This window comes from Macadamia integrifolia, chromosome 7 (assembly GCF_013358625.1).
Source record: "Macadamia integrifolia cultivar HAES 741 chromosome 7, SCU_Mint_v3, whole genome shotgun sequence".
Classification (NCBI taxonomy): domain Eukaryota; kingdom Viridiplantae; phylum Streptophyta; class Magnoliopsida; order Proteales; family Proteaceae; genus Macadamia; species Macadamia integrifolia.
In genome coordinates, this window is record NC_056563.1 from 4,241,585 (window position 1) to 4,261,270 (window position 19,686).

The following is a 19,686-nucleotide window of genomic DNA, read 5'->3' on the forward strand; positions in this document are numbered from 1 at the left end:
TGAAAATGTGGGGTCATATCTACCCCTACGACAATGCGCAACTAAGATCCAAAACCTTATCGTACTTTCGATTTCTTATCCAAGGCCTGTCATAACAGTTTCAAATTAAATCGAATTAGGGCACGGATGTAACATTCCCCCACCTTACAAGAATTTCGTCCTCGAATTTGAATAAACTTGGCAAATCAAACAATCCAGGATACTGCTTCATCATTTTATCTTCTCTCTCCCAGGATGCTTCCTGTTCGGGGTGATTTATCCATCTCACTTTCATGAAGGAAATAGTGCGATTGCGAACATGGTCCTTCTGATCAACAACCTTCTCCGGATACTCCACGTAAGTAAAATCTTCATCCAACTCACGGGGTATGTAAGTAAAGATGTGAGTGGGGTCGGGAATGTACTTCCTCAATATAGAAACATAGAAGACATCATGTGTACTTTCCAACTCTAGTAGTAAAGCTATTCGGTAAGCTACCAGTCCGATCCTCTCCAGTACATTATACGGTCCCATAAACCTTGGACTAAGCTTTCGCTTTTTACCGAACCGCATCACCCCTTTAACTGGGGAGATCTGCAAGAACACCTTGTCTCCAACACCAAACTCCAGATGTTTCCTCCTAGCATCCGCGTAGCTTTTCTGCCTAGACTAAGTTGCCTTGATCCTTTCTTTGATCACACTCACCTTCTCATTAGTAGCCTTTATCTAGTATGGACCCAAAATATGCTGCTCACCAACCTCATCCTAATAGAGTGGAATTTGACATTTCTTACCATACTGTGCCTCGAATGGGGACATTCCAATGGTGGCTTGATAACTGTTGTTGAAGGAGAACTCAATAATGGAAATGTGCTCATCCCAACTATAACTCATGTTCGAGGCACATTCTCAGAGTAGGTCCTCCAATGTCTAAATAGTCCTCTCTGATTGACCATCGGTCTGAGGGTGAAAGGTAGTGCTGAAAGCCAACTGTGTGCCCATAGCCTTCTGCACACATGTCCAGAACTTGGAAGTGAACCTGGGATCTCGATCAAAGATGATACTAACTGATACACCGTGCAACTTAATGATGTTATCGACATACAACTTGGCCAACTTGTCCATACAAAATGTGATCTTGTTTGGGATAAAGTGAGCGTCCTTGGTCAAGCGGTCCGCAACTACCCAAATGGCATCCATACCCTTCTATGTACTGGGTAGGACTGTGACGAAGTCCATAGTAATATTCTCCCATTTCCACTCCAAAATAAGTAGGGACTGTAATAACCCATGAGGCCTCTGTCCTCAGCCTTGACTTGCTGGTATGTAAGGCATCTGGACACATGCGTAGCCACATCATTCTTCATTCCTTTCCACCAGTAGGATCCTTTGAGGTCCTTGTACATTTTAGTGCTGCCGGGGTGAACAAAGTATGGAGAGAGCTATGTGCCTCTCTCAAAACTGTGTCTCTCAAATCACCCTCATTGGGCACACACAGCCTCCCTTTGAACTTGAGAATTCTGCCTTCAGTTACAGGGAAATCCAGGTCCCTTTGGGTTCCTTCCTAGCATTTCACTACCAGCTTTTGCAACTCTGCATCAGTAACCTGAGCTGCAGTGATCCTATCCACCAGACTAGGTTATACCACCAATGCCGATAGTAACAAAGTGACACCCTCTACTAATAGTTCCAAGTCTAGTTTCCTAGCCTCCTCTAGGAGATACTCATTGGTGGTCAATGATGCACAAGTCTGGGATTTTCGACTAAATGCATCAGCTACCACATTGGCCTTTCTTGGGTGATAGTGGATTGTACAATCATAATCCTTCATCAGCTCTAACCAACGCCTCTGTCTCATGTTGAGCTCTTTTTGGGTGAAGAAGTACTTGAGGCTCTTATGGTCACTAAAGATCTCACTCTTCTCACCATACAAGTAGTGTCTCCAGATTTTCAATGCAAAAATCACAGCTGCCAACTCCAAATCATGGGTGGGGTAGTTCTTTGCATAATCCTTCAACTAACGGGATGCATAAGCAATGACTTTCCTGGGCTGCATCAATACACAACCCAATCCCAGCTTGGAGGCATTACTATAAACAACGATACCACCTGTACCGGTCGGAATAGTCAAAACTGGAGCTGATGCCAACTTTTGCCTTAGCTCCTTGAAACTCTTCTCACAAGTATCAGACCACTCAAATTTTACACCCTTTCGTGTGAGTCGGGTCATCAAAGTAGCAATACGAGAGAAGTTCTTGATAAACCTCCTGTAGTATTCGGCCAATCCCAGAAAACTACGTATGTCTGCTACACTCTTGGGAATTTCCCATTCTAGAACTACCTTCACCTTGCCTGGGTCAACCTCTATACCCTTATCTGAAAAAATGTGGCCTAGGAATGCCACCTGTGATAGCCAAAACTCGTACTTATTGAATTTGGTATAGAGTTGCTTCTCCCTCAGCCGTTGCAGTACTAACCTCAGGTGAACGGCCTGCTCCTCTGCACTCTTGCAGTAGACCATAATGTCATCAATGAATATTATCACAAACTTATTTAGGACATCCTGGAATACCTGGTTCATCAAATCCATAAATGCGGCCGATGCATTAGTCAACCCAAATGACATTACCAAGAATTCATAATGTCCATACCTTAATCTGAAGGTTATCATACTGACATCACTATCCTTGATCCTGAGTTGGTGGTAGCCCGATCTTGGAGAACACCTTGGCACCCTACAACTGATCAAATAAATCATCTATCCTTGGCAAAGGATACCGGTTCTTGATGGTTAGATTATTAAGCTCCCGGTAATCAATGTACAATCTCATACTTTCGTCTTTCTTCTTTCTTCTTAACAAACAATACTGGTGCTCCCCATGGAGACACATTAGGTCTAATGAATCCCTTCTTTAGAAGATCTTGAAGTTGCACTTGTAATTCCTTCAACTATATGGAGGCCATGCGGTAAGGGGCCTTTTGACACTGGTGTCGAGCTGGGAAGTAGGTCTATAGCAAACTCTGTCTCTCGGTTCGGGGGCAAACCTATCAAATCATCCGGGAATACATCGAGAAATTCCCTCACCACATCAAGCTTAGTTAATGGCCTAATTTCTATCTCAGTATCCATCACAGATGCTAAGTAGCCTTAACATCCCTTATCCAGTAGCTTCCTCATTTGGAGCGCGGATACGATAACTTTCTTGGGTTTCTTGGGCTTATCCCCTTGGAACGTAAACTCATCATCATCACGAGGTCTAAAAATCATAGTCTTCTCTGCACATAGCACATTGGATCTGTATGTGGACAACCAGTCCATTCCTAAAATCACATCGAAGTCAGTCATATCCAATTCGATTAAGTGAGCATTCAACTCGTGTTCACCTATGGTCACTAGGCAAGACTCATAAACTTAGTTCAAACCCACTACACTTCCTGTAGGGGTGCTCAAGCCAAACATTGAGTCAATCCCTTAGGTGGAATTCTCATCTTCTTCACCAATGCCGGTGACACGAACAAATGCAAGGCTCCTGAGTCAAATAACACATGTGCAGGAAATAATGATATCAATAATGTACCGGTCACTACACTGGGTGCAGCCTTAGCATCTTCTGCAGTCATAGAAAGCACTCTGCCTTATGATCTCTGGCTCTAGGGGGGCTACGCTAGTCTAGGGGCTGAATTTGTTTGCTAGGGCCTAGGTGGCATAGTGTATAGTGCATCACCTAGCCTTCGATGGGGGCATGTCCTCGCCATGTGGCCCGACTGATCACAATGAAAGCATCTTGGGCTCAATCATGAGGACTGAGATATAGCACTAGATCGAGAGGATTGAGAAGTCTGACTAGCATCAGGCCTCCTAAACTGCATCGGAGTTGGGTTGACATAAGGCACTTGGAAAGGTTTACTGCCTCCCCTAGAATCAGTAGTTCCCATTGGCCTCTTTCCAGTTCCTTGCTAGACCGTGAAGTTGTCTCTATGCCGATCTTCAATGGATTTGGCCACTTGGACCACCTCAGCATAGGTCTGCAGCTTCAACCTCACAATGGTTGACCCAATACCTGATCTCAACCCTTTCTCAAACTTTTTGGCTCTAGCTCGATCACCCCTCAGATGCTTAAGAGAAAAAGGGAATAGCTCCTCGAAGCTTTGCTAATACTCGAGCTCAGATCGGGAACCTTGAACCAACTGAGAGAACTCACTCTCTCCCTCCTATCTCAGAAGCTTTCTAGAAAATAGTTCTCAAAGAAGTCCCCTTTGAAGTTTTCCTATGTGGGGTTTGGGTAACTAGCCCTCAGAATGGGCTCTGTGGCACTCCACCAATCATCCGCTTCATTCTGCAACTGATAGCTGGCACACAAAATTTTTTCCTCATCAGTGCAGCCCATCAGTCTAAAAACTTTCTCTATTCCACCAATTTATCTTGAGGGATACAACGAGTCTTGGCCCATCTTTAAGAAGCATGGGGGCCTAAACCGGTGAAACTTCTCCATCATTTTTGTCAAGTCTAGCCAGCCCTTTACATAGGCTTGAGCTTGATTCAGCATCGGGTCTTGCACCTACCCATGCACTTGTGCCCCACCAGATATTTGAAGGGTAGCCACTCCAATGGGTATTGGAATGGGTGTCGGTGGAGTAAGATGTGCGGGTGGTGCATTACGGGCTTCCATTGCCGCTTGGATCCTATTATCTATCACGACAACAAACTGGTTTTGCCTTTCTTCCACTTTCGCATCATGTTATTCATGATGGATGCCACATCCTAGGTTTTAAGTACAAGCGGAGCCGGAGGTGCATTGCGGGGTCTACCCTGATTCCGTGTAGGGGAAGCAGGAGGTGATGGGCACGATTAGGATCAGGATCGGGTGTTCCGGTGTGACATGACTCCTGTGAAGGAATCCGATTAGTGCACATGCATAAACAAGGTTGCATGTAATTGGAACACATGCATGCATAGTAGGTTCCACAAGTATATGACAGTCAAAATTAGGGTTAGGGCATGCATAAGGTGGGCCCACACATATTAGGGTCGGATTGCGCACGTATCTCAAAGGGGCACACCAGTAAAGTAACCAAATAAAGTTTTAGATTTGAAAAATAAAATGATTTACTTTCCAAAAGAGTCCACCAGAAACAGGGGATCATAACACCGAAAATATGGTTTTAGTCCATCGAAAATATCAGTGGTATTTTTTATAGGCAAAATAGAGGCAAAAATCTAACATTCCACCTCACCGAAAATAGGCACTGGAAGCATGCCCAGTGTTTCAGGCGGGTTGTTTCTAGTGGCACCAAAACGGCCATAAATAGGCTCGAGTCTTGGCTTCTTTATGTAAAACCCTATTTTCTCTTGTGGGAAAAGTGTGGAAATGGTCAGGGAGGATTTTGCTATCCATTCTCTACCTTCCTCTCGCTATTTCATTATCGATCGGTGCCACATTCACACCAAAGGTATGTTCCTCCTCTCTGTAATCTAGTTTTGTGATTTTCTTCTCTATGAGTTTTATACTCAGCCATTGTATCTGGTTTTTCTTCCTAAATCCTTAGGAATCAAATTGCAACAATGTCTGGATGTTGTGTACGTACCGAACGTGCCATTGAACAAGAGGAGCAAGACGTCGTTGCTCAGTTCAACCGTATCCTGTTCCGCACTGTGGCTGAGCGAGACCATTAGGAACTTCGAGAGCCACAATATGGACCCGGGATTTTATGTGAGGACCAATGACTTCCATGCATTCCGTCTCCATTAATGGTTTGACGAGGTTGGGTGGTACCGTATCTTTAAACCCAACCAGTACTACTACCCCACACCGGTCAGGTTGTTCTACTCCAATTTGCAATGCGTGAACTAGGGTACTGAAGAGATGCAAATCACCTCCTATGTGAAGGGGGTGGAGATCTCCTTTGATATGGGGCAGTTGGTTAATATCCTGATGGTCAGTAATGCCAGTGATCTGGTGTACTGCCCGCCTCGAACTCTAGCATATGAATTCTAGAGTCCCAATACCTTTCAGGAGATAAATGACATGCTGACTAAGGAGGCCAAGGGATGGAACCGTTCAATCAACTATTTTGCTACTCCAAAAGTCATTTGCCGTGCGATTCAGTTGAATGTCCTTCACACTTGCAGACACTATGATGAGGTATCCGCACTGCAAGCCTATATGACCTACTGCATGTATATGTGGGCGCAGATATGTCTTCCTTAAGACCTTATGTGGACCATGGTACTTCGGTCTGAGGGAGTGGATCACCGAGCGAGAAGCCGGTGCTATGGAAGAATACTTACTGACATCTTCCACCGCTTTAGGGTGGACTTGGAGGGAGAGGCACACTTGCGTGAAGAGGTCACAGACTTCAAAGGAAGATGACCAGAGATCTAAGGGAGGTGACTCCAATTCCAGGAGAGGGTCAGCAACCTATGGAAGTAGAGGGTGGCGGTGCCAATAATGTCGGCGGCAATGCCATCGATGTTGGTGGAGGTGCTGGTGGTGCAGGAGGAGAAGCTGCTAGGGTTGATGGGGCTCCACCACCTGATCCCCAGACTATGGGTTCTATGGTTGCTTCTACTTCTCGAGGCACTAGGAGTGCGAGGCCTTACTGTCTTAATGATGTTATGGCCTACCTAGACACCACCGCATCTCTAATGAGGAGTATAGATGGCCGCCTCAACAGCATAGATAAGACCTATTGTCTTATGGACAATAGAGTGGCCTCCCTAGAGACACAGATGCAGGCGATGGTCTTCCATCTTGGTATTTCAGTGCCCCCTCCAAGAACGCATGGTCCGAACCAGGCTCAGGGCCAAGGACAGAACCAATAGTAGCAGTGGCAAGAGCAGCAAGAGTAGTGGCATGTTTGCACTGTAGCTTTTAGGATTTTCCTTTCCATGTTTTATTTGAGTTTGATATTTTAGATTTAGTTGAACTTTTACATTATGTCATTTGCTTCAGTTGTTTAATTTCTTAGACTTAGGCAAGTTGGGATTTCCTGCTTTCAGTACTTTATTTTCCTATGAAAAGTGTAAGTTGTGTATTCAAATTCTCTATTATAATAAAACGGCTTTAACACCTATGCTTGTCTCCTACTTGTGAAATTTCTATTATTGTTGTCTTGAGATTTTTATTTATTCATAATTTCCCCAAAATCATGGTTTGGCTAAGATTGTGAGTTAAGGTAGAGCATCACGCTCTGATACCATAACTGTCACACCTCACCTTATAGTAGACCCAACTTACCATTAGGAATACCGATGGTGTGAGTAAGACATGTACCTGTCTTACAAACCTACCAAGATCTCTGATAGTAGTACCTTAACATTTTCACAATCTCACATCAAAACCAACACAAGTAGCGGAATTAGAGTATAGTAGCGGAATTATAAATAAAATGGGGAAACGTCTAATGATAATATGATAGAAATAACCAAGTTATTCTATTTACAATCCTTCAAGACTTACATATATCAAGTTCAAAACATAATACTCACAGACATGTATCAACATAATAAAAAATACACTGAAAACCTCATGGTGCCTCATATGCACAAAAGTCACAAGCACAGTACTGGTCATGATCCTCCGCTTTTGGCATCCACCAGTCATTCACTTCGTACTTTGGTCTGGAGGAAAAAGAGTCACCAGCCACAGGCATAACCGTACCTGCATCATCATCTAAAAAGTGTGTATACGTGGGGTGAGCTTTCCAACTCGCTCAATGAGGGGTGGGGTCATGCACATCCAAGCATGATAGTAATAATAATAATTCATGATGCATGATAGCGGAAATTAAACACATAGTCCATGATGCTCGTGATGCAGTTCATTTATTTATTATCCACCTAACAATACAAACTAAGTCTGGTAAATGCTACTATGGTGCATTAGGCTGTATCCTTTATCTCGGAACCGCCATCGACTACGCAAGGATACAAACCCTAGCCGTGAATAGAAGCTTGTCAGTCCCTATATGCATCCATTGGTCACCCAGCAAACCCCTGAAAACCCCCTCCTAGTAGTCACAACACTGGTAACACATCGGCCACTCTGGACAGGTTCCTGCCTCCGCTAACAATTGCATCATACTGCTGGTGTGGCATTCTAAAAAGGCACATTGAACATACCACATTGGGTTATCCAATACCTCAACCCCTATTGGTAAGGGTTCGTAGCATAGGGAGTGATGCCCAACCACATATATTCTACATGCCTTCATAATGATACAGTTAGTATGAATTACATGACACCGGTATAACCTCGGCCACAAAATATAATCCATCTCCAAATACAGTCTCAAGTACACGATACTAACAAGACCTTGGCCACAAAGTATAATCAGAGACTGTTTACCTAATCTAGCGTACATATCACAGTTAAGTATGGACTACGCGACATCAGTACCAATCATCGGCCACGAAGCTCATCCATTTCCAAATGTAGTCCTGGGGTGCACAATACCAGCAAGACCTTGGCCACAAAGTGTAACCTGCGACTATAACTAACTCTAATGCACATAATCAATGCATGAATGCAACATACATCCAATAATCATGGCACCGAAACCACATCGGCCACACTGGATTCCGTCTCACTCACACATCCAAACACACGGCGATCACGATATCGGTACCACCTCGGCCACACCAAATCGTGACATACAACTCCATACAATTCATATCATAATTGTAAATGACAATATAACATATCATCGCATTTGAGCAATTATAGTTAAACATATAATTCTAAGCATGTGAGTAATTTAATAATAATAAACATTCTAAAAAAAACACAGTCCATCCCTCACCTGTTTTACGATTGAGTGTATTTGAGTTCAAGTACGGCCATTGAACAATCAATTTAATTTTGGCTTCGGGGCACGTGCGCATCACTGTCCTAGAAACAAGGGAATCGTACATCACTACATGTCAGAAAAACCAAGAAGGACCCACACAGGTCACCCCCAAAGGGTACAGACATTGTTCCTAAGTGACAGTATTGTCACCGGAAACACCCACCGAAAATAGGGCATTTCCACTAGAAATATCAGTCCTTTTTTTTATAGAGGTGACAGGAAGCACATAAGGCTCATATTTCCATCGGAAACAACCCACCAAAAATAGCTACAGTGTTTTCTATCCCATATTTTCAAGGGCGGTACAAAAAGGTCCAATTCAAATTGGGGCTTTCTGGCTCGAGCCCAATCACCGGGATTTATTCCATAGAGTTTGTAGGGGATGTCCCTAGCATCATTCTAAACCAAGAAAATTCCAACTTCACTGAGCCATTTGGGAGATACGTCGATCAAACGATCGAAACCCTAGTTGGTCTTTTGGCAATATATGTTGTTGGAGCTCACTGGGCTTGGTTCGAGCTCGACAACAACATCGGGAGGGTAGAACATGCATCCTACAACCTCAACATGGTTTGTACACTAAGATTCCATCCATACCTAGCTTTGTCTAGGTTGAAATGAAGAGAGAGTGGTATGAGAGGTTGTACTTACCTATGCAAACGATTCCGGCAACAAGGCGGTAGTTGGCACTAAGGTAGGCCTCCAACCTTCTTCTTCCTTCCTCTCCTCTTTCTCTCCTCTCCTACATTGGGCATAGGGGAAATGAGGAAATGAATCAACTTATAACTTAAGTGGACCTTAGGGTTTGTTTGGTTTGGACCTCTTTTGGACCAATCGGGTTAAAATGGATTTCGAGGCACGAGGACCCACACATTTAGGTCCATAAATTGCTCACATCATGAGAAAGATGTGAAAGATGATTTAGGATCATTTGGAGCCATTTATGATGCAAGTGGCAGGAACCACGAGCATTGGAACCCCGATAGTAGCCTGTCAACCCACCGAAAATAGGCACCAGATTCAGGCCCAGGCTGCTTCCAGTGGCATATTTTCTGTGGTCAAGACAGCTTGCTGTCCTGACAGCTTGTTGCCCCATGGCTGGTCTCACATGGGTGGTTACCCTCAGACATGCTCAAGGCTATTCGGTAATTTTTTATGCGTGCTGGAATTCAAGTGTGGGGAGTCGGGTCACTTACCGTCTGGGATCGGAAGGTATGAATCCCCTCCAGTTAGATAGGCAAGCGATGCATGAACATGTGGGGTCATCTCTACCCATGCGATAATGCGCAGCACTGAGCCAAAACCCGGTTGTACTTCAGATTTCTGATCCAAGGCCAGTCACAACAGTTTCAAATTAATCTGGATTAGGGCACAAGTGTAACAAATCCGGTCATACATCTCCATACAGTTCATATTATGATCGTAAAATGAAAAATGTAACATATCATCATCATATTTGAACAATTACAATTAAACATATAATTCTAAGCATGTGAGCAATTTACTAATAATGAACATTCCAAAAATAAGCACAGTCCATCCCTCACTTAGTTTATGTTCAAGTGTGTTAGGATTCAAGTTTGGCCACCGATTGACCAACTCAATTTTGACTTTGGGGTTCGTGTGTGTCACTGTCCTAGACACAAAGGAAACCGAACATCAATACGTGTCAAGAATATAGGGAGGGACCCACTTGGGTCACCCCAAAAAGGTACAGTCAGGGTTTCCTAGTGACAGTAATGTCACCAGAAACACCCACCAGAAACAGGATATTTCCACTAGAAATATCAGTATTGTTTCCAGTGGTGGTGACAGAGAGCTCACAAGCCTCTGTGATCCACTGGAAATATGCCACCGGAAACAGACCCAGTGGATCTGGTGGGCTGTTTCCGGTGGTGGTCCAGAATAATCCACCCATTTTGGGGCTTTCCAACTCAGGCCCGATCACCGGGATTTGTTCCATGGAGTTTGTAGGGGATTTTCCTAGCATTATTCTAAGCCAATAAAATCCTGATTCCACCGAGCCATTTGGGAGATACGTCAATCGAACGATCGAAACCCTAGTTGGTCATTTGACAATACTTGTTGCCGGAGCTCACCGAGCTTGGTTCGAGCTTGGCAACAACATAAGGAGGATAGAACATGCATTCTACGACCTCAATATGGTTTGTACACTAAGATTCCATCCATACCTAGCTCTGTCTAGGTCAAAATGAAGAGAGAAATTGGTATGGGATGTTGTACTTACCTCTAGCAGCGATTCCGAAAACTAGGCAGCAGTCGGCACCAAGGTAAACCCTTTCCCTTCTTCCTCTTTTCTTCCTTCTCTCCTCTCTTACGTTGGGCACAAGAGAAATGAGGAATTTATTTCTAACTTATGAGTTAAAGTGGACCTTAGGGTTTGTTTGGTTGAACCTTATTCGGACCGATCGGGTTAATGCAACTTTCGGAGCCTGAGAACCTGACCACTTAGGTCCGAAACGCGTTCACATCATGATAAAAATGTGGGGGATGATTTGGGATCATCCGCGATTGTTTACGATGAGAGTGGTAGCACCCACGGGCATCGACACCATGACAACAGCCTATTATGCTCACTAGAAACGACCCACCAGATTCAGGCCTAGTGGATCCGGTGGCATATTTCTGGTGGTCAAGATAGCTTGTTGTCCCATAGCTGGTCTTGCATGGGTGGTTGCCCTCGGCCATGCTCAAGGCCTTTTGGCAACACCGATATGTGTTGGGATTCGTATTTGAGGGATTGGGTCACTTACCGTTTGGGATCAGAAGCTCTTTCAACACTGTTGGCAGAATACACAAGTATAGGTTGAGTCATTCTTCCCTTCTTGGCATTCTACTGTTGCTAGTGTGCAAGTTTGGCCCTAACGGCCCGAACCCGCCCTTGGCCCGCCTAATCCCGAACAAGTACCCACCCAAAAATTTTGGCCCTGAGGGCCGGCCCGACCTTGAGTCAGGGTCAAGGCGGGTAAGGGTTGATGTCTTTGGCCTGCCCAGCCCGCCCTGAACCCGGCCCTGATTTGTGCCCCTAATGTTGACCCTAGTTGTGACCCTGATGTTAACCCTGAATTTAACATAATTTTATATATTGTTTGACATTGAGTCATTGACACCTCAAAACTCCTAATATATCTTCTCACTGATCTCTGTTGTTTTTTTACCCAGAAAGACATTCTCTCTTGATTATTTTTACCAAGAAATTTGTAACTTTGTATTTTTTATCTCCTCTTTATTATGAATATTTTTTATTTTTAAGTTATTTCATATTTTGCAGGGTCAAGGTATACCCAGCCCTTGATGGCAAACCAATGTTAGGGTCAATCAGGGTCAAGGTCAAGGTTAAGGTTATTCCAGCCCGACCCTGAAAAATCAAGGCCAATCAAGGTGGGTAAGGGTTGGTTGAACCCTGAAGGGTAGGGCCAGGGTTGAAGTTTCACAGCCCTAAGTCAGGGTCAGGGCTGATTTGGGCCCAGTTAAGGGGTCTCAGGTTTGGGCTAGGGTTTTAAGAAACCCAGTCCAACCCGGCCCTAATGTTGACCTCTCCTTTCTGTTTCTCTTGCTTGTTAACAGTTAATGTAAAGAGGTGAGATTAGGGTGTTACAATGGTTCTGAACAAAGGTATGTCTCCTTCCTTCCCTTCTCTTCTTCTTCTACACTCCTCTATCTTTTCATCTTCGGTTCTCTACAGGAGTAGCTTCAGGTAAATCTTTGGCTACAGGTTGCATCACCCAGATACCATTAAACTGCACCTGAAGGGATTAATTATGTGTGAGACCCCTGGCTACATACCTGTATGCCCCAAAAACTCTCCATTGTATTACCCCACTTACATATTGATGGATTAATGGACATGGACCCTATGGAGGTGGACCCACACTGTCAATAATTGGATTAACCCAATATCGGTAAAACTTATTAATTAACCAAATAGGCTTTAGTCATTTAATAGGCCTATTTGAAGCCCAACCACCTATCATTTACTCATTTCACAATTGGAGGAGGAAAGAGAAGAATGAGGAAGAAGAAGAAGAAGAAGAAGAAGAAGAAGGTGAAGGAGAAGAACGAAGGGAAAGAGGAAGGAGGAGGTGCACAAGGGTTCAATTCTTGAGGATCACTCACCCGTACTTGCAAGGTAGGTCTTGCTTCCCCTCTATTCCATTCTCTCTCTCTCTTTCTCTTTCTCTCTCTCTCTGTCTCTCTCTCTCCACTCCATAAATTGGATAACCTAATATAAGTGGGAGATCTCCCGACCATAATACTCACAAATGGGAGCTTGTGGGTTGTGGAATCATGCATACATGCCCTAACTTAGGTCTCCATAGCATGTATGCATGCAATCTATGGAGTTAAAAACCCCATATAGGAGAAGAACACTAATTTGAGCCAAGGATGGGTGGTGGTTGGATCACCACCAAAAAACAAAATCTCACATGACCCTAAGAGGGAAAAGGCCCCCATGTGGTGTATATCTCATCTAGGAAAGATTTGGCAAGAAGCTCCAAAATCAGGGCCAACCGGTTGACCAAACCATCCACCAATTGCATCGATCGGTTAGATTTTTGACAAGGAAATTGGCTCTCAGATTAATCCACTAGTCACACCAGCTAATACAAGGTCATCCACCAGTTCCATCAACCGATTATAGTAGATGTGACATGTTTCACAACGTTAGCTTAGGGCTTTAGTAAAGTACCTACTTGGGGTGTTTGGGGAACATAAAAGTGATCCATACGCATGTATTGGTTAGGTTGAAATATAAATACGTGATGAGGATACGCAGATAGTGGGAGTTATAAATTTCACTGATTTCTGATGAATAGTTGAGTCAATGTCTTGTTTAATTTGTGATGTGTTTTTGTTCTTATTTCCTTTTATGCATGCCCATATTGTGATGACAAAACTTTCCAGTATCAATTATATGATAATAAATAGAAGTTTAAATTACTTGTTAAATTTGAGTATCTTAAATGATGATAGAAATTCTCCAATCTATGTAGAGTTGATTTGTATGGGTATACTATCCTTAAAGTATTCGAACGTCTTGTATTTGTAAAACCGGGTTGACCATTCATCCTCACCTTTAAGATAAAACAATTCTCCAACCACTTAAGGTGTGATCCAATTAGGGGTGCAACAGGGCTGGGTTGGGCCGGGCTTCTTAAAACCCTAGCCCAACCCTAATTGATCTTGGTTTGCAATTAAGGCTCGGGTATATCCTGATCTTGACCCTGCAAAATATGAAATAACTAAAAAATAAAAAATATTCATAATAAAGAGGAGATTAAAAAAAATGCGAAGTCACAAATTACTTGTCATGAAGAGAACATCCTAAAGCGAACATTCAAACAATACAAATAACTCCAACTATTATAGTAAACAAAGAGGAGATCATCCTAAGAAAGTAGATAATAATTAATCTAAAAAATTTCAATTATTTTTCATGATAAACAAAGAGATCATCTTAATAAGGCTAACAATCCAAAGATCTCAAAACTCTTGTAATGTTAAACAAAGAAGTGAACATCCTAAGAAAACAAAAAATCCAAAATCAACATCAGGGGCAAAAACCAGGGCCTGGTCAGGCCAAAAGTCAGGGTAAAAAAATCATGGTCGGATTCAGGGCAAGATGGGCGGGCCAAAGACATCAACCCTTACCCACCCTGACCCTGACTCAGGGTCAGAAATTTCAGGGTCGAGCCGACCCTCAGGGCCAAAATTTTGGGGTCTGTACTTGTTCCAGATTAGGGCGGGCCAAGGGCGGGTTCGGGCCGTCAAGGCCAAACTTGCACCCCTAGCTCCAATAAGTGGTTATAGCAGGAATGTCCAAAGGTGATACTCAGAAATTCAACAGAAACAATGTGTAGAAGATGAAAACATAGAACCAGAACACTTGCAGAGAACATAGAACTTAAACTCTCCCACAATTTGTATGTATGCATTTCGTATAGTACTTCGTAGACAGTTTGATTTGTAACCTTTAAATTGAACTTGAGTGCACTATATATAGACAGTGGGCCTTTGCATATGAATGTGTATGCCTGTACAAGTATCCATACAGATGCATGTGTCTCTATGCATGGGTAAATGTAAGTACAACATATATATACTGTGTACATGTATTGATACGTACAAGTGCATGTAAAATACATACAGGTATGTAAGTAGGTGGTTGATTCATATATGTACATGTACCAAGGTATGTGTCCCTTCATGTATAGGACCAAGTGTGTAAAGGTATGCCTTTACAAGTTTGAACTTGAAAATAAAATTAAAAAGTTGAGTTGAAATTTTGAATTCGGAGTAAAAAAATATCATGTAAAAAGAAAGTTCTTTGGCCCAGCTTACGCGATTCAAAAGCACCCCAAGAGACCCTCACACAATCCTATATATATGTCCAACTCTTCTTTCTTCCAAAACCAATGTGGGACTAAACTTTGGGAGGTTTCTTAGTTTATTACAACTCTAAAAGTACACTAAAGCCAAAATAGGAAAGACACTTTTGAAGGGGAAAAACAAAGTTCAAATAAATCATTTGAAAATACCTTGTTGACACTATTTTGAAATTTAACTTCCAACATAAATATCAAAGGTCATGCAAAATTCGAAATCATCCTAGACCCATGTTTGACTACTAATCCATTATTATGTTCCTTGATCAACCATTTAACCACTTTAGTTGAGAAAGCTCTATTTGGAGAGAAAGGGTAGAGCCATCCATCCACCATTGGGTTAGTGCTTAAATTAATTTTCAAGATTGCTAAAGCCATTGACCAAGGAAAGAGGTTTTGCACCAAATGTAACGCCCCGGCCCCATTAACCTTGCACAATATTGTCCTCTTTGACCCATGGGCCTCAAGGCTCTAATATGCGTTGTACCATGTTAAAGAAGCTAGAGGTTATCAATTAGTCCAGAAATCTCTCCCTAGGCGATGTGGGACTAAAGTTTGCACACCCTCACTGATCTCCCAAATGCCTTGGTACTTGTCGTATTCTTGGGTCGTCATATTTCTCCCCTTTTGGCCCAACGTCCCCGCTGTGGCCTCACACGCTGTCGGAGACTGCTCTGGTACCATTTGTAATGCCCCGGCCCCATTTACCTTGCACAATATTGTCCTTTTCGGCTCATGGTCCTCAAGGCTTTAAAATGCATTGTGCCATGTTAAGGAGTCCCATAGACCTGAAAATGTGGCAATTGTGGAAGGTGATACAAGTTTACAGGATATATGAGTAATATAGGAGGCACTCTGATTGTCATTCGGTTCGACCGGGCACCTTGATCGGATCACATCCTTTGCATATACATCGTGCTCCTTCTTCCCTAAGTGAACCCAACTTAATTTATGGGGGAAGTGTTTTTTGTTTGGAGTGTGGCTCCTGCGCATGCGCAAGACCCAATCAATGCTTTCCTTTTGGTTCAATGACTCAATCTAGGGAGGGCAAGGAGATCATTTTATGAGAAAGGAGAAGCAAGTGAAATAGACATGTACAAGTAGGGGTGAAACAAGGACTGGTTGGGCCGGGTTTCTTAAAACCCCAACCCAACCCTGGGTCTCGAAAACTCAACCCAGGCCCAACCCAACCCCACTAAGTTCATTCTCAGGCCCAAACCTACAGGGCTCAGGCTTCGGCCAAGTTGACCTTGACTGGTCTTGTATTTTTTTTCCTACAAAGGGTCACACATAATAAGCCTATACTTACCAAGAGGGGGGGGGGAGATGTTAAGACTATGACCAGCCCTTTTCCACCCCTAATCCATAAATTTACAGCAAGCAAGGTTGTCAATCTGGTTATAAAATAGACCTATTAATTCCCTAGCATCACCACATCTCCCACAAACTGGATATGCCAAATTTTGACCAAATTCTTCATGATTGCTGCTGTATTTAAAGTTCATATCATTACATGTCAGGAGACACAAAGACAACCTATGTAAAGAAAAAGGGGGAAATGGTTTGGCCATTTGGTCGTCTCAGCTCAATAGGTAAATGTATGTGGTTTGTGTAACACATGATGTGGGTTGAAGTCATTCAAACATCTTGTGTAATGCATGATGTGGCATAGGGAAAGGGGAACACTATAAACACAATAATAGCTCAAGGTTAAAATCGAGTTGGGTTGGACCTATGTCTCAACCCAAGCCCAGCCCCACAGTGGTCAGGGTTGGGTTGAGCTAGGCCGGGTTGGCCTTCATAATCGAGTTAGATAGGGTTCAGGCTTAGGGCGGGTTCCGGTCGTCAGGGCCAAACTTACACCCCTAGGTACAAGGGTGTAGGCGTAGGAGTCGCACTCTCATACATGAAACTTTCTTCCTTAATTTACTGATTGTTTTTTGGGGAAGAGAACGCAACCTCCTGACACAGGTACATAAACCAGCGGGTGTAGCCAATGGGAGGGCTATTAGGATCATCTTCATCCTGTGGTAACCTAGTATTTTCGCACCCGCTGTGTCTAGACACAGGTACACATTACTACATTAGAGGATAGCATTCTTTCTTCCTTGTTTTTTTAAGGAAAAATAATGCTGCCTGGTTGCTTGGCCCTACGCCCGAATACAGAAGCTTCCGAAATTACCGACCCACCCCTGTAAAAAAATCACATACAACGATCTCTCTTGTCTCTTGCCCTTTTTCTATTCTCCGTTGCTTCTTACTTGGGCTTATTTTTTTGGGTAAACATCACTCTCCTCCCCTGAACTAAGGCGAAATATCAACTTGACCCACCACCTTTCAAAAAATATCACTCCCCTCCCCTCCAAGAAAAAGATGCTATCTAACAGCCCCAACAGTTAGATTTGGCTGTTAAGTCAAGTAAAATTTTTTATAATCCCCAAAATACCCTCCTATTTGTGAATGCCCAAGATACCTTTGATATTTAGCCCTTTTCCTCTTCCTCTTTCTCTGTCACTGAAACACGAACAACTCGAATCGATCTGAGAAGGGATGAAAGTAGCAGTTGTGAATCTGAAACCAGGGCAGAGTCTGATTTCGGTAGCCAATAACGAGATGTTGAAGCAGAAATCCCCAGCGTTAGTCACACTCATAGGAGGGAATCGTCTTCTTGGTGAGGAAGTAGCAGGAATTGTAGTTAGATATCCTGATAAGGTATTTTCAAATCTTAGGGACACGGTGTGGAAACCTCTGAAGTTTGTAAAGGACTTTCTTGCTTCGCAGTACCTACCATTTGATTTGGTGGAAGATTCAAGAGGAGCGGTGGCTATTAGGATCGATGATGGTGTAACTATTTATTTTGTAGAGGAGTTGGTGGTGATGATTATTAGTTATGAAAGAAATTTAGCAGAGGTACGTTCTAAGGTGCCTAATAAGGATGCGGTTATAACAGTTTCGCCCTACTTTGGGCAGGTGGAGCGGAAGGGGTTGCTTCAAGCTGCTGAATTGGCTGGGATTAATGTGCTTTCACTTATTAATGAACACTCTGGTGCTGCTCTTCAATATGGGATTGATAAGAATTTCGCAAATGAGTCCAGTAATGTTATATTCTATGACATGGGTTCAAGTAGCACTTATGCAACTCTTGTCCATTTCTCAGCTCATAACATGAAGGAGTTCGGAAAGCCAGTGTCTGTGAACCAATTCCAAGTAAATCTAAATTCTGACAAGAAGCTTCCTTTTTTTGGGTTTTGATGTAGGAATTTTATTTCTTTATGCATGGGATTGAAGATATGTGGAGTGTTCTTTCAATTGAGGGTAATAATTATATTGCATTCAATACAAGGGAACCGTGAAAATATCTGGAAGGAATGCTCCGATGCTAAATGCTGGGAGCTCAATGGAGGTTTTGAGGGAAAACCAAGCATATCCTTGTGTTCCGAGTAGTAAAATTCTGGAAAATGGAAGATATGCGGAGAAAAAAAGTACAATGCTAAAGTTATGTGAAATGCCCAAGATACCTCTGATATTTAGCCCCCTTCCTCTTCCTCTTTCTCTATCGCTGAAACACGAACAACTCGAATCGATCTGAGAAGGGATGAAGGTAGTAGTTGTGAATCTGAAACCAAGGCAGAGTCCGATTTCAAGATTTCAGATGGATCTGGAATCTTGAATGCATCTCAGTTCTCACTTCTTATATCTGTACTATTTAGCCTTTAGGAAGAGCACTGATCTTTGCGACTGTACATGGCGCAGTGAGAAGGATGAAGCTTCTTCTCTTTCTCCTTCTCCTTCGGTTCAGCGACAAAAGTAGAGGGTTGTTCGTGTTTCAGTGACAGAGAAAGGGGAAGAGGAAAAGGGTTGAATATCAGGGGTATCTTGGGTATTTCACAATTAGGAGAGTATTTGGGGGATTATAAAAAAATCTAACTTGACTTAACAGCTCAATCTAACGGTTGGGGTTGTTAGATATCATCTTTTTCTTGTAGGAGGAGCGATGTTTTCGGAAAAGTGGTGGGTCAAGTTGATATTTCGCCTTTGTTTAGGGGAGGGGAGCGATGTTTGCCCATTTTTTTTCAAAGAGTTTCACAAAAATAAAATTTACATAATCGACATTTAGCTCTCTGTGTGCCCAAGTTTCACAAAATCCATTTCTTCCGTTACGACTTCAGACGAAAATATGGTTTGGGGACTCATCCCCGCTGAATCCCTCCCAGGTAAGAAACTTCGTTGGTGTTTGGACACTGGGCCATTCAGTTGTCTTTCTTACTATGGAGCTGTTCATTGATAGGTTTGAGAATTTAAATATTTGTTGCAGGAAGTTTTTTTTTTTTTTTTTTTCTGTGCTACAAAATTTCTGTTTAATTTGGGTTCTAATTCCTAATTTCATTCTGGTTCAGCATTACTCTCTCCTTTATCAGTGATTTCAACCCTAAGGTGGTTTGATTGGAC

At 42.9% G+C, this 19,686-nt stretch overlaps 2 protein-coding genes across 4 annotated transcripts in view; both read left to right on the top strand.

Moving 5' to 3' along the window:
- Nucleotides 1-17,787: 17,787 nt before the first annotated feature.
- Nucleotides 17,788-19,048, top strand: LOC122084198 (heat shock 70 kDa protein 17-like). Its single transcript, XM_042652279.1, has 3 exons — nucleotides 17,788-18,444; nucleotides 18,581-18,719; nucleotides 18,948-19,048. Exons 1-3 carry the CDS (start codon nucleotides 17,788-17,790, stop codon nucleotides 19,046-19,048), a joined length of 897 nt encoding a protein of 298 aa, XP_042508213.1.
- A 249-nt stretch (nucleotides 19,049-19,297) lies between these two features.
- Nucleotides 19,298-19,686, top strand: part of LOC122083944 (nijmegen breakage syndrome 1 protein) — a 63,626-nt gene continuing 63,237 nt past the window's right edge. The window contains exon 1 of one of the 3 annotated variants that reach the window (XM_042651888.1): nucleotides 19,298-19,451. In XM_042651888.1, coding sequence (XP_042507822.1) covers nucleotides 19,415-19,451 — 37 coding nt within the window. In that variant the 5' untranslated portion in view covers nucleotides 19,298-19,414. Of the gene's footprint in view, nucleotides 19,526-19,686 lie in introns of all 3 variants that reach the window. The other 2 variants (XM_042651887.1, XM_042651890.1) reach the window with 2 other exon arrangements.

What these genes read in the sequence shown, in the direction of transcription:
- LOC122084198 (XM_042652279.1), top strand. Translation starts at nt 17,788, where the DNA reads ATGAAAGTAGCAGTTGTGAATCTGAAACCAGGGCAGAGTCTGATTTCG. An exon ending in TGTCTGTGAACCAATTCCAA is followed by an intron (nt 18,445 to 18,580) that starts GTAAATCTAAAT and finishes ATTCAATACAAG; the next exon opens with GGAACCGTGAAAATATCTGG. An exon ending in AAGATATGCGGAGAAAAAAA is followed by an intron (nt 18,720 to 18,947) that starts GTACAATGCTAA and finishes TGTACTATTTAG; the next exon opens with CCTTTAGGAAGAGCACTGAT.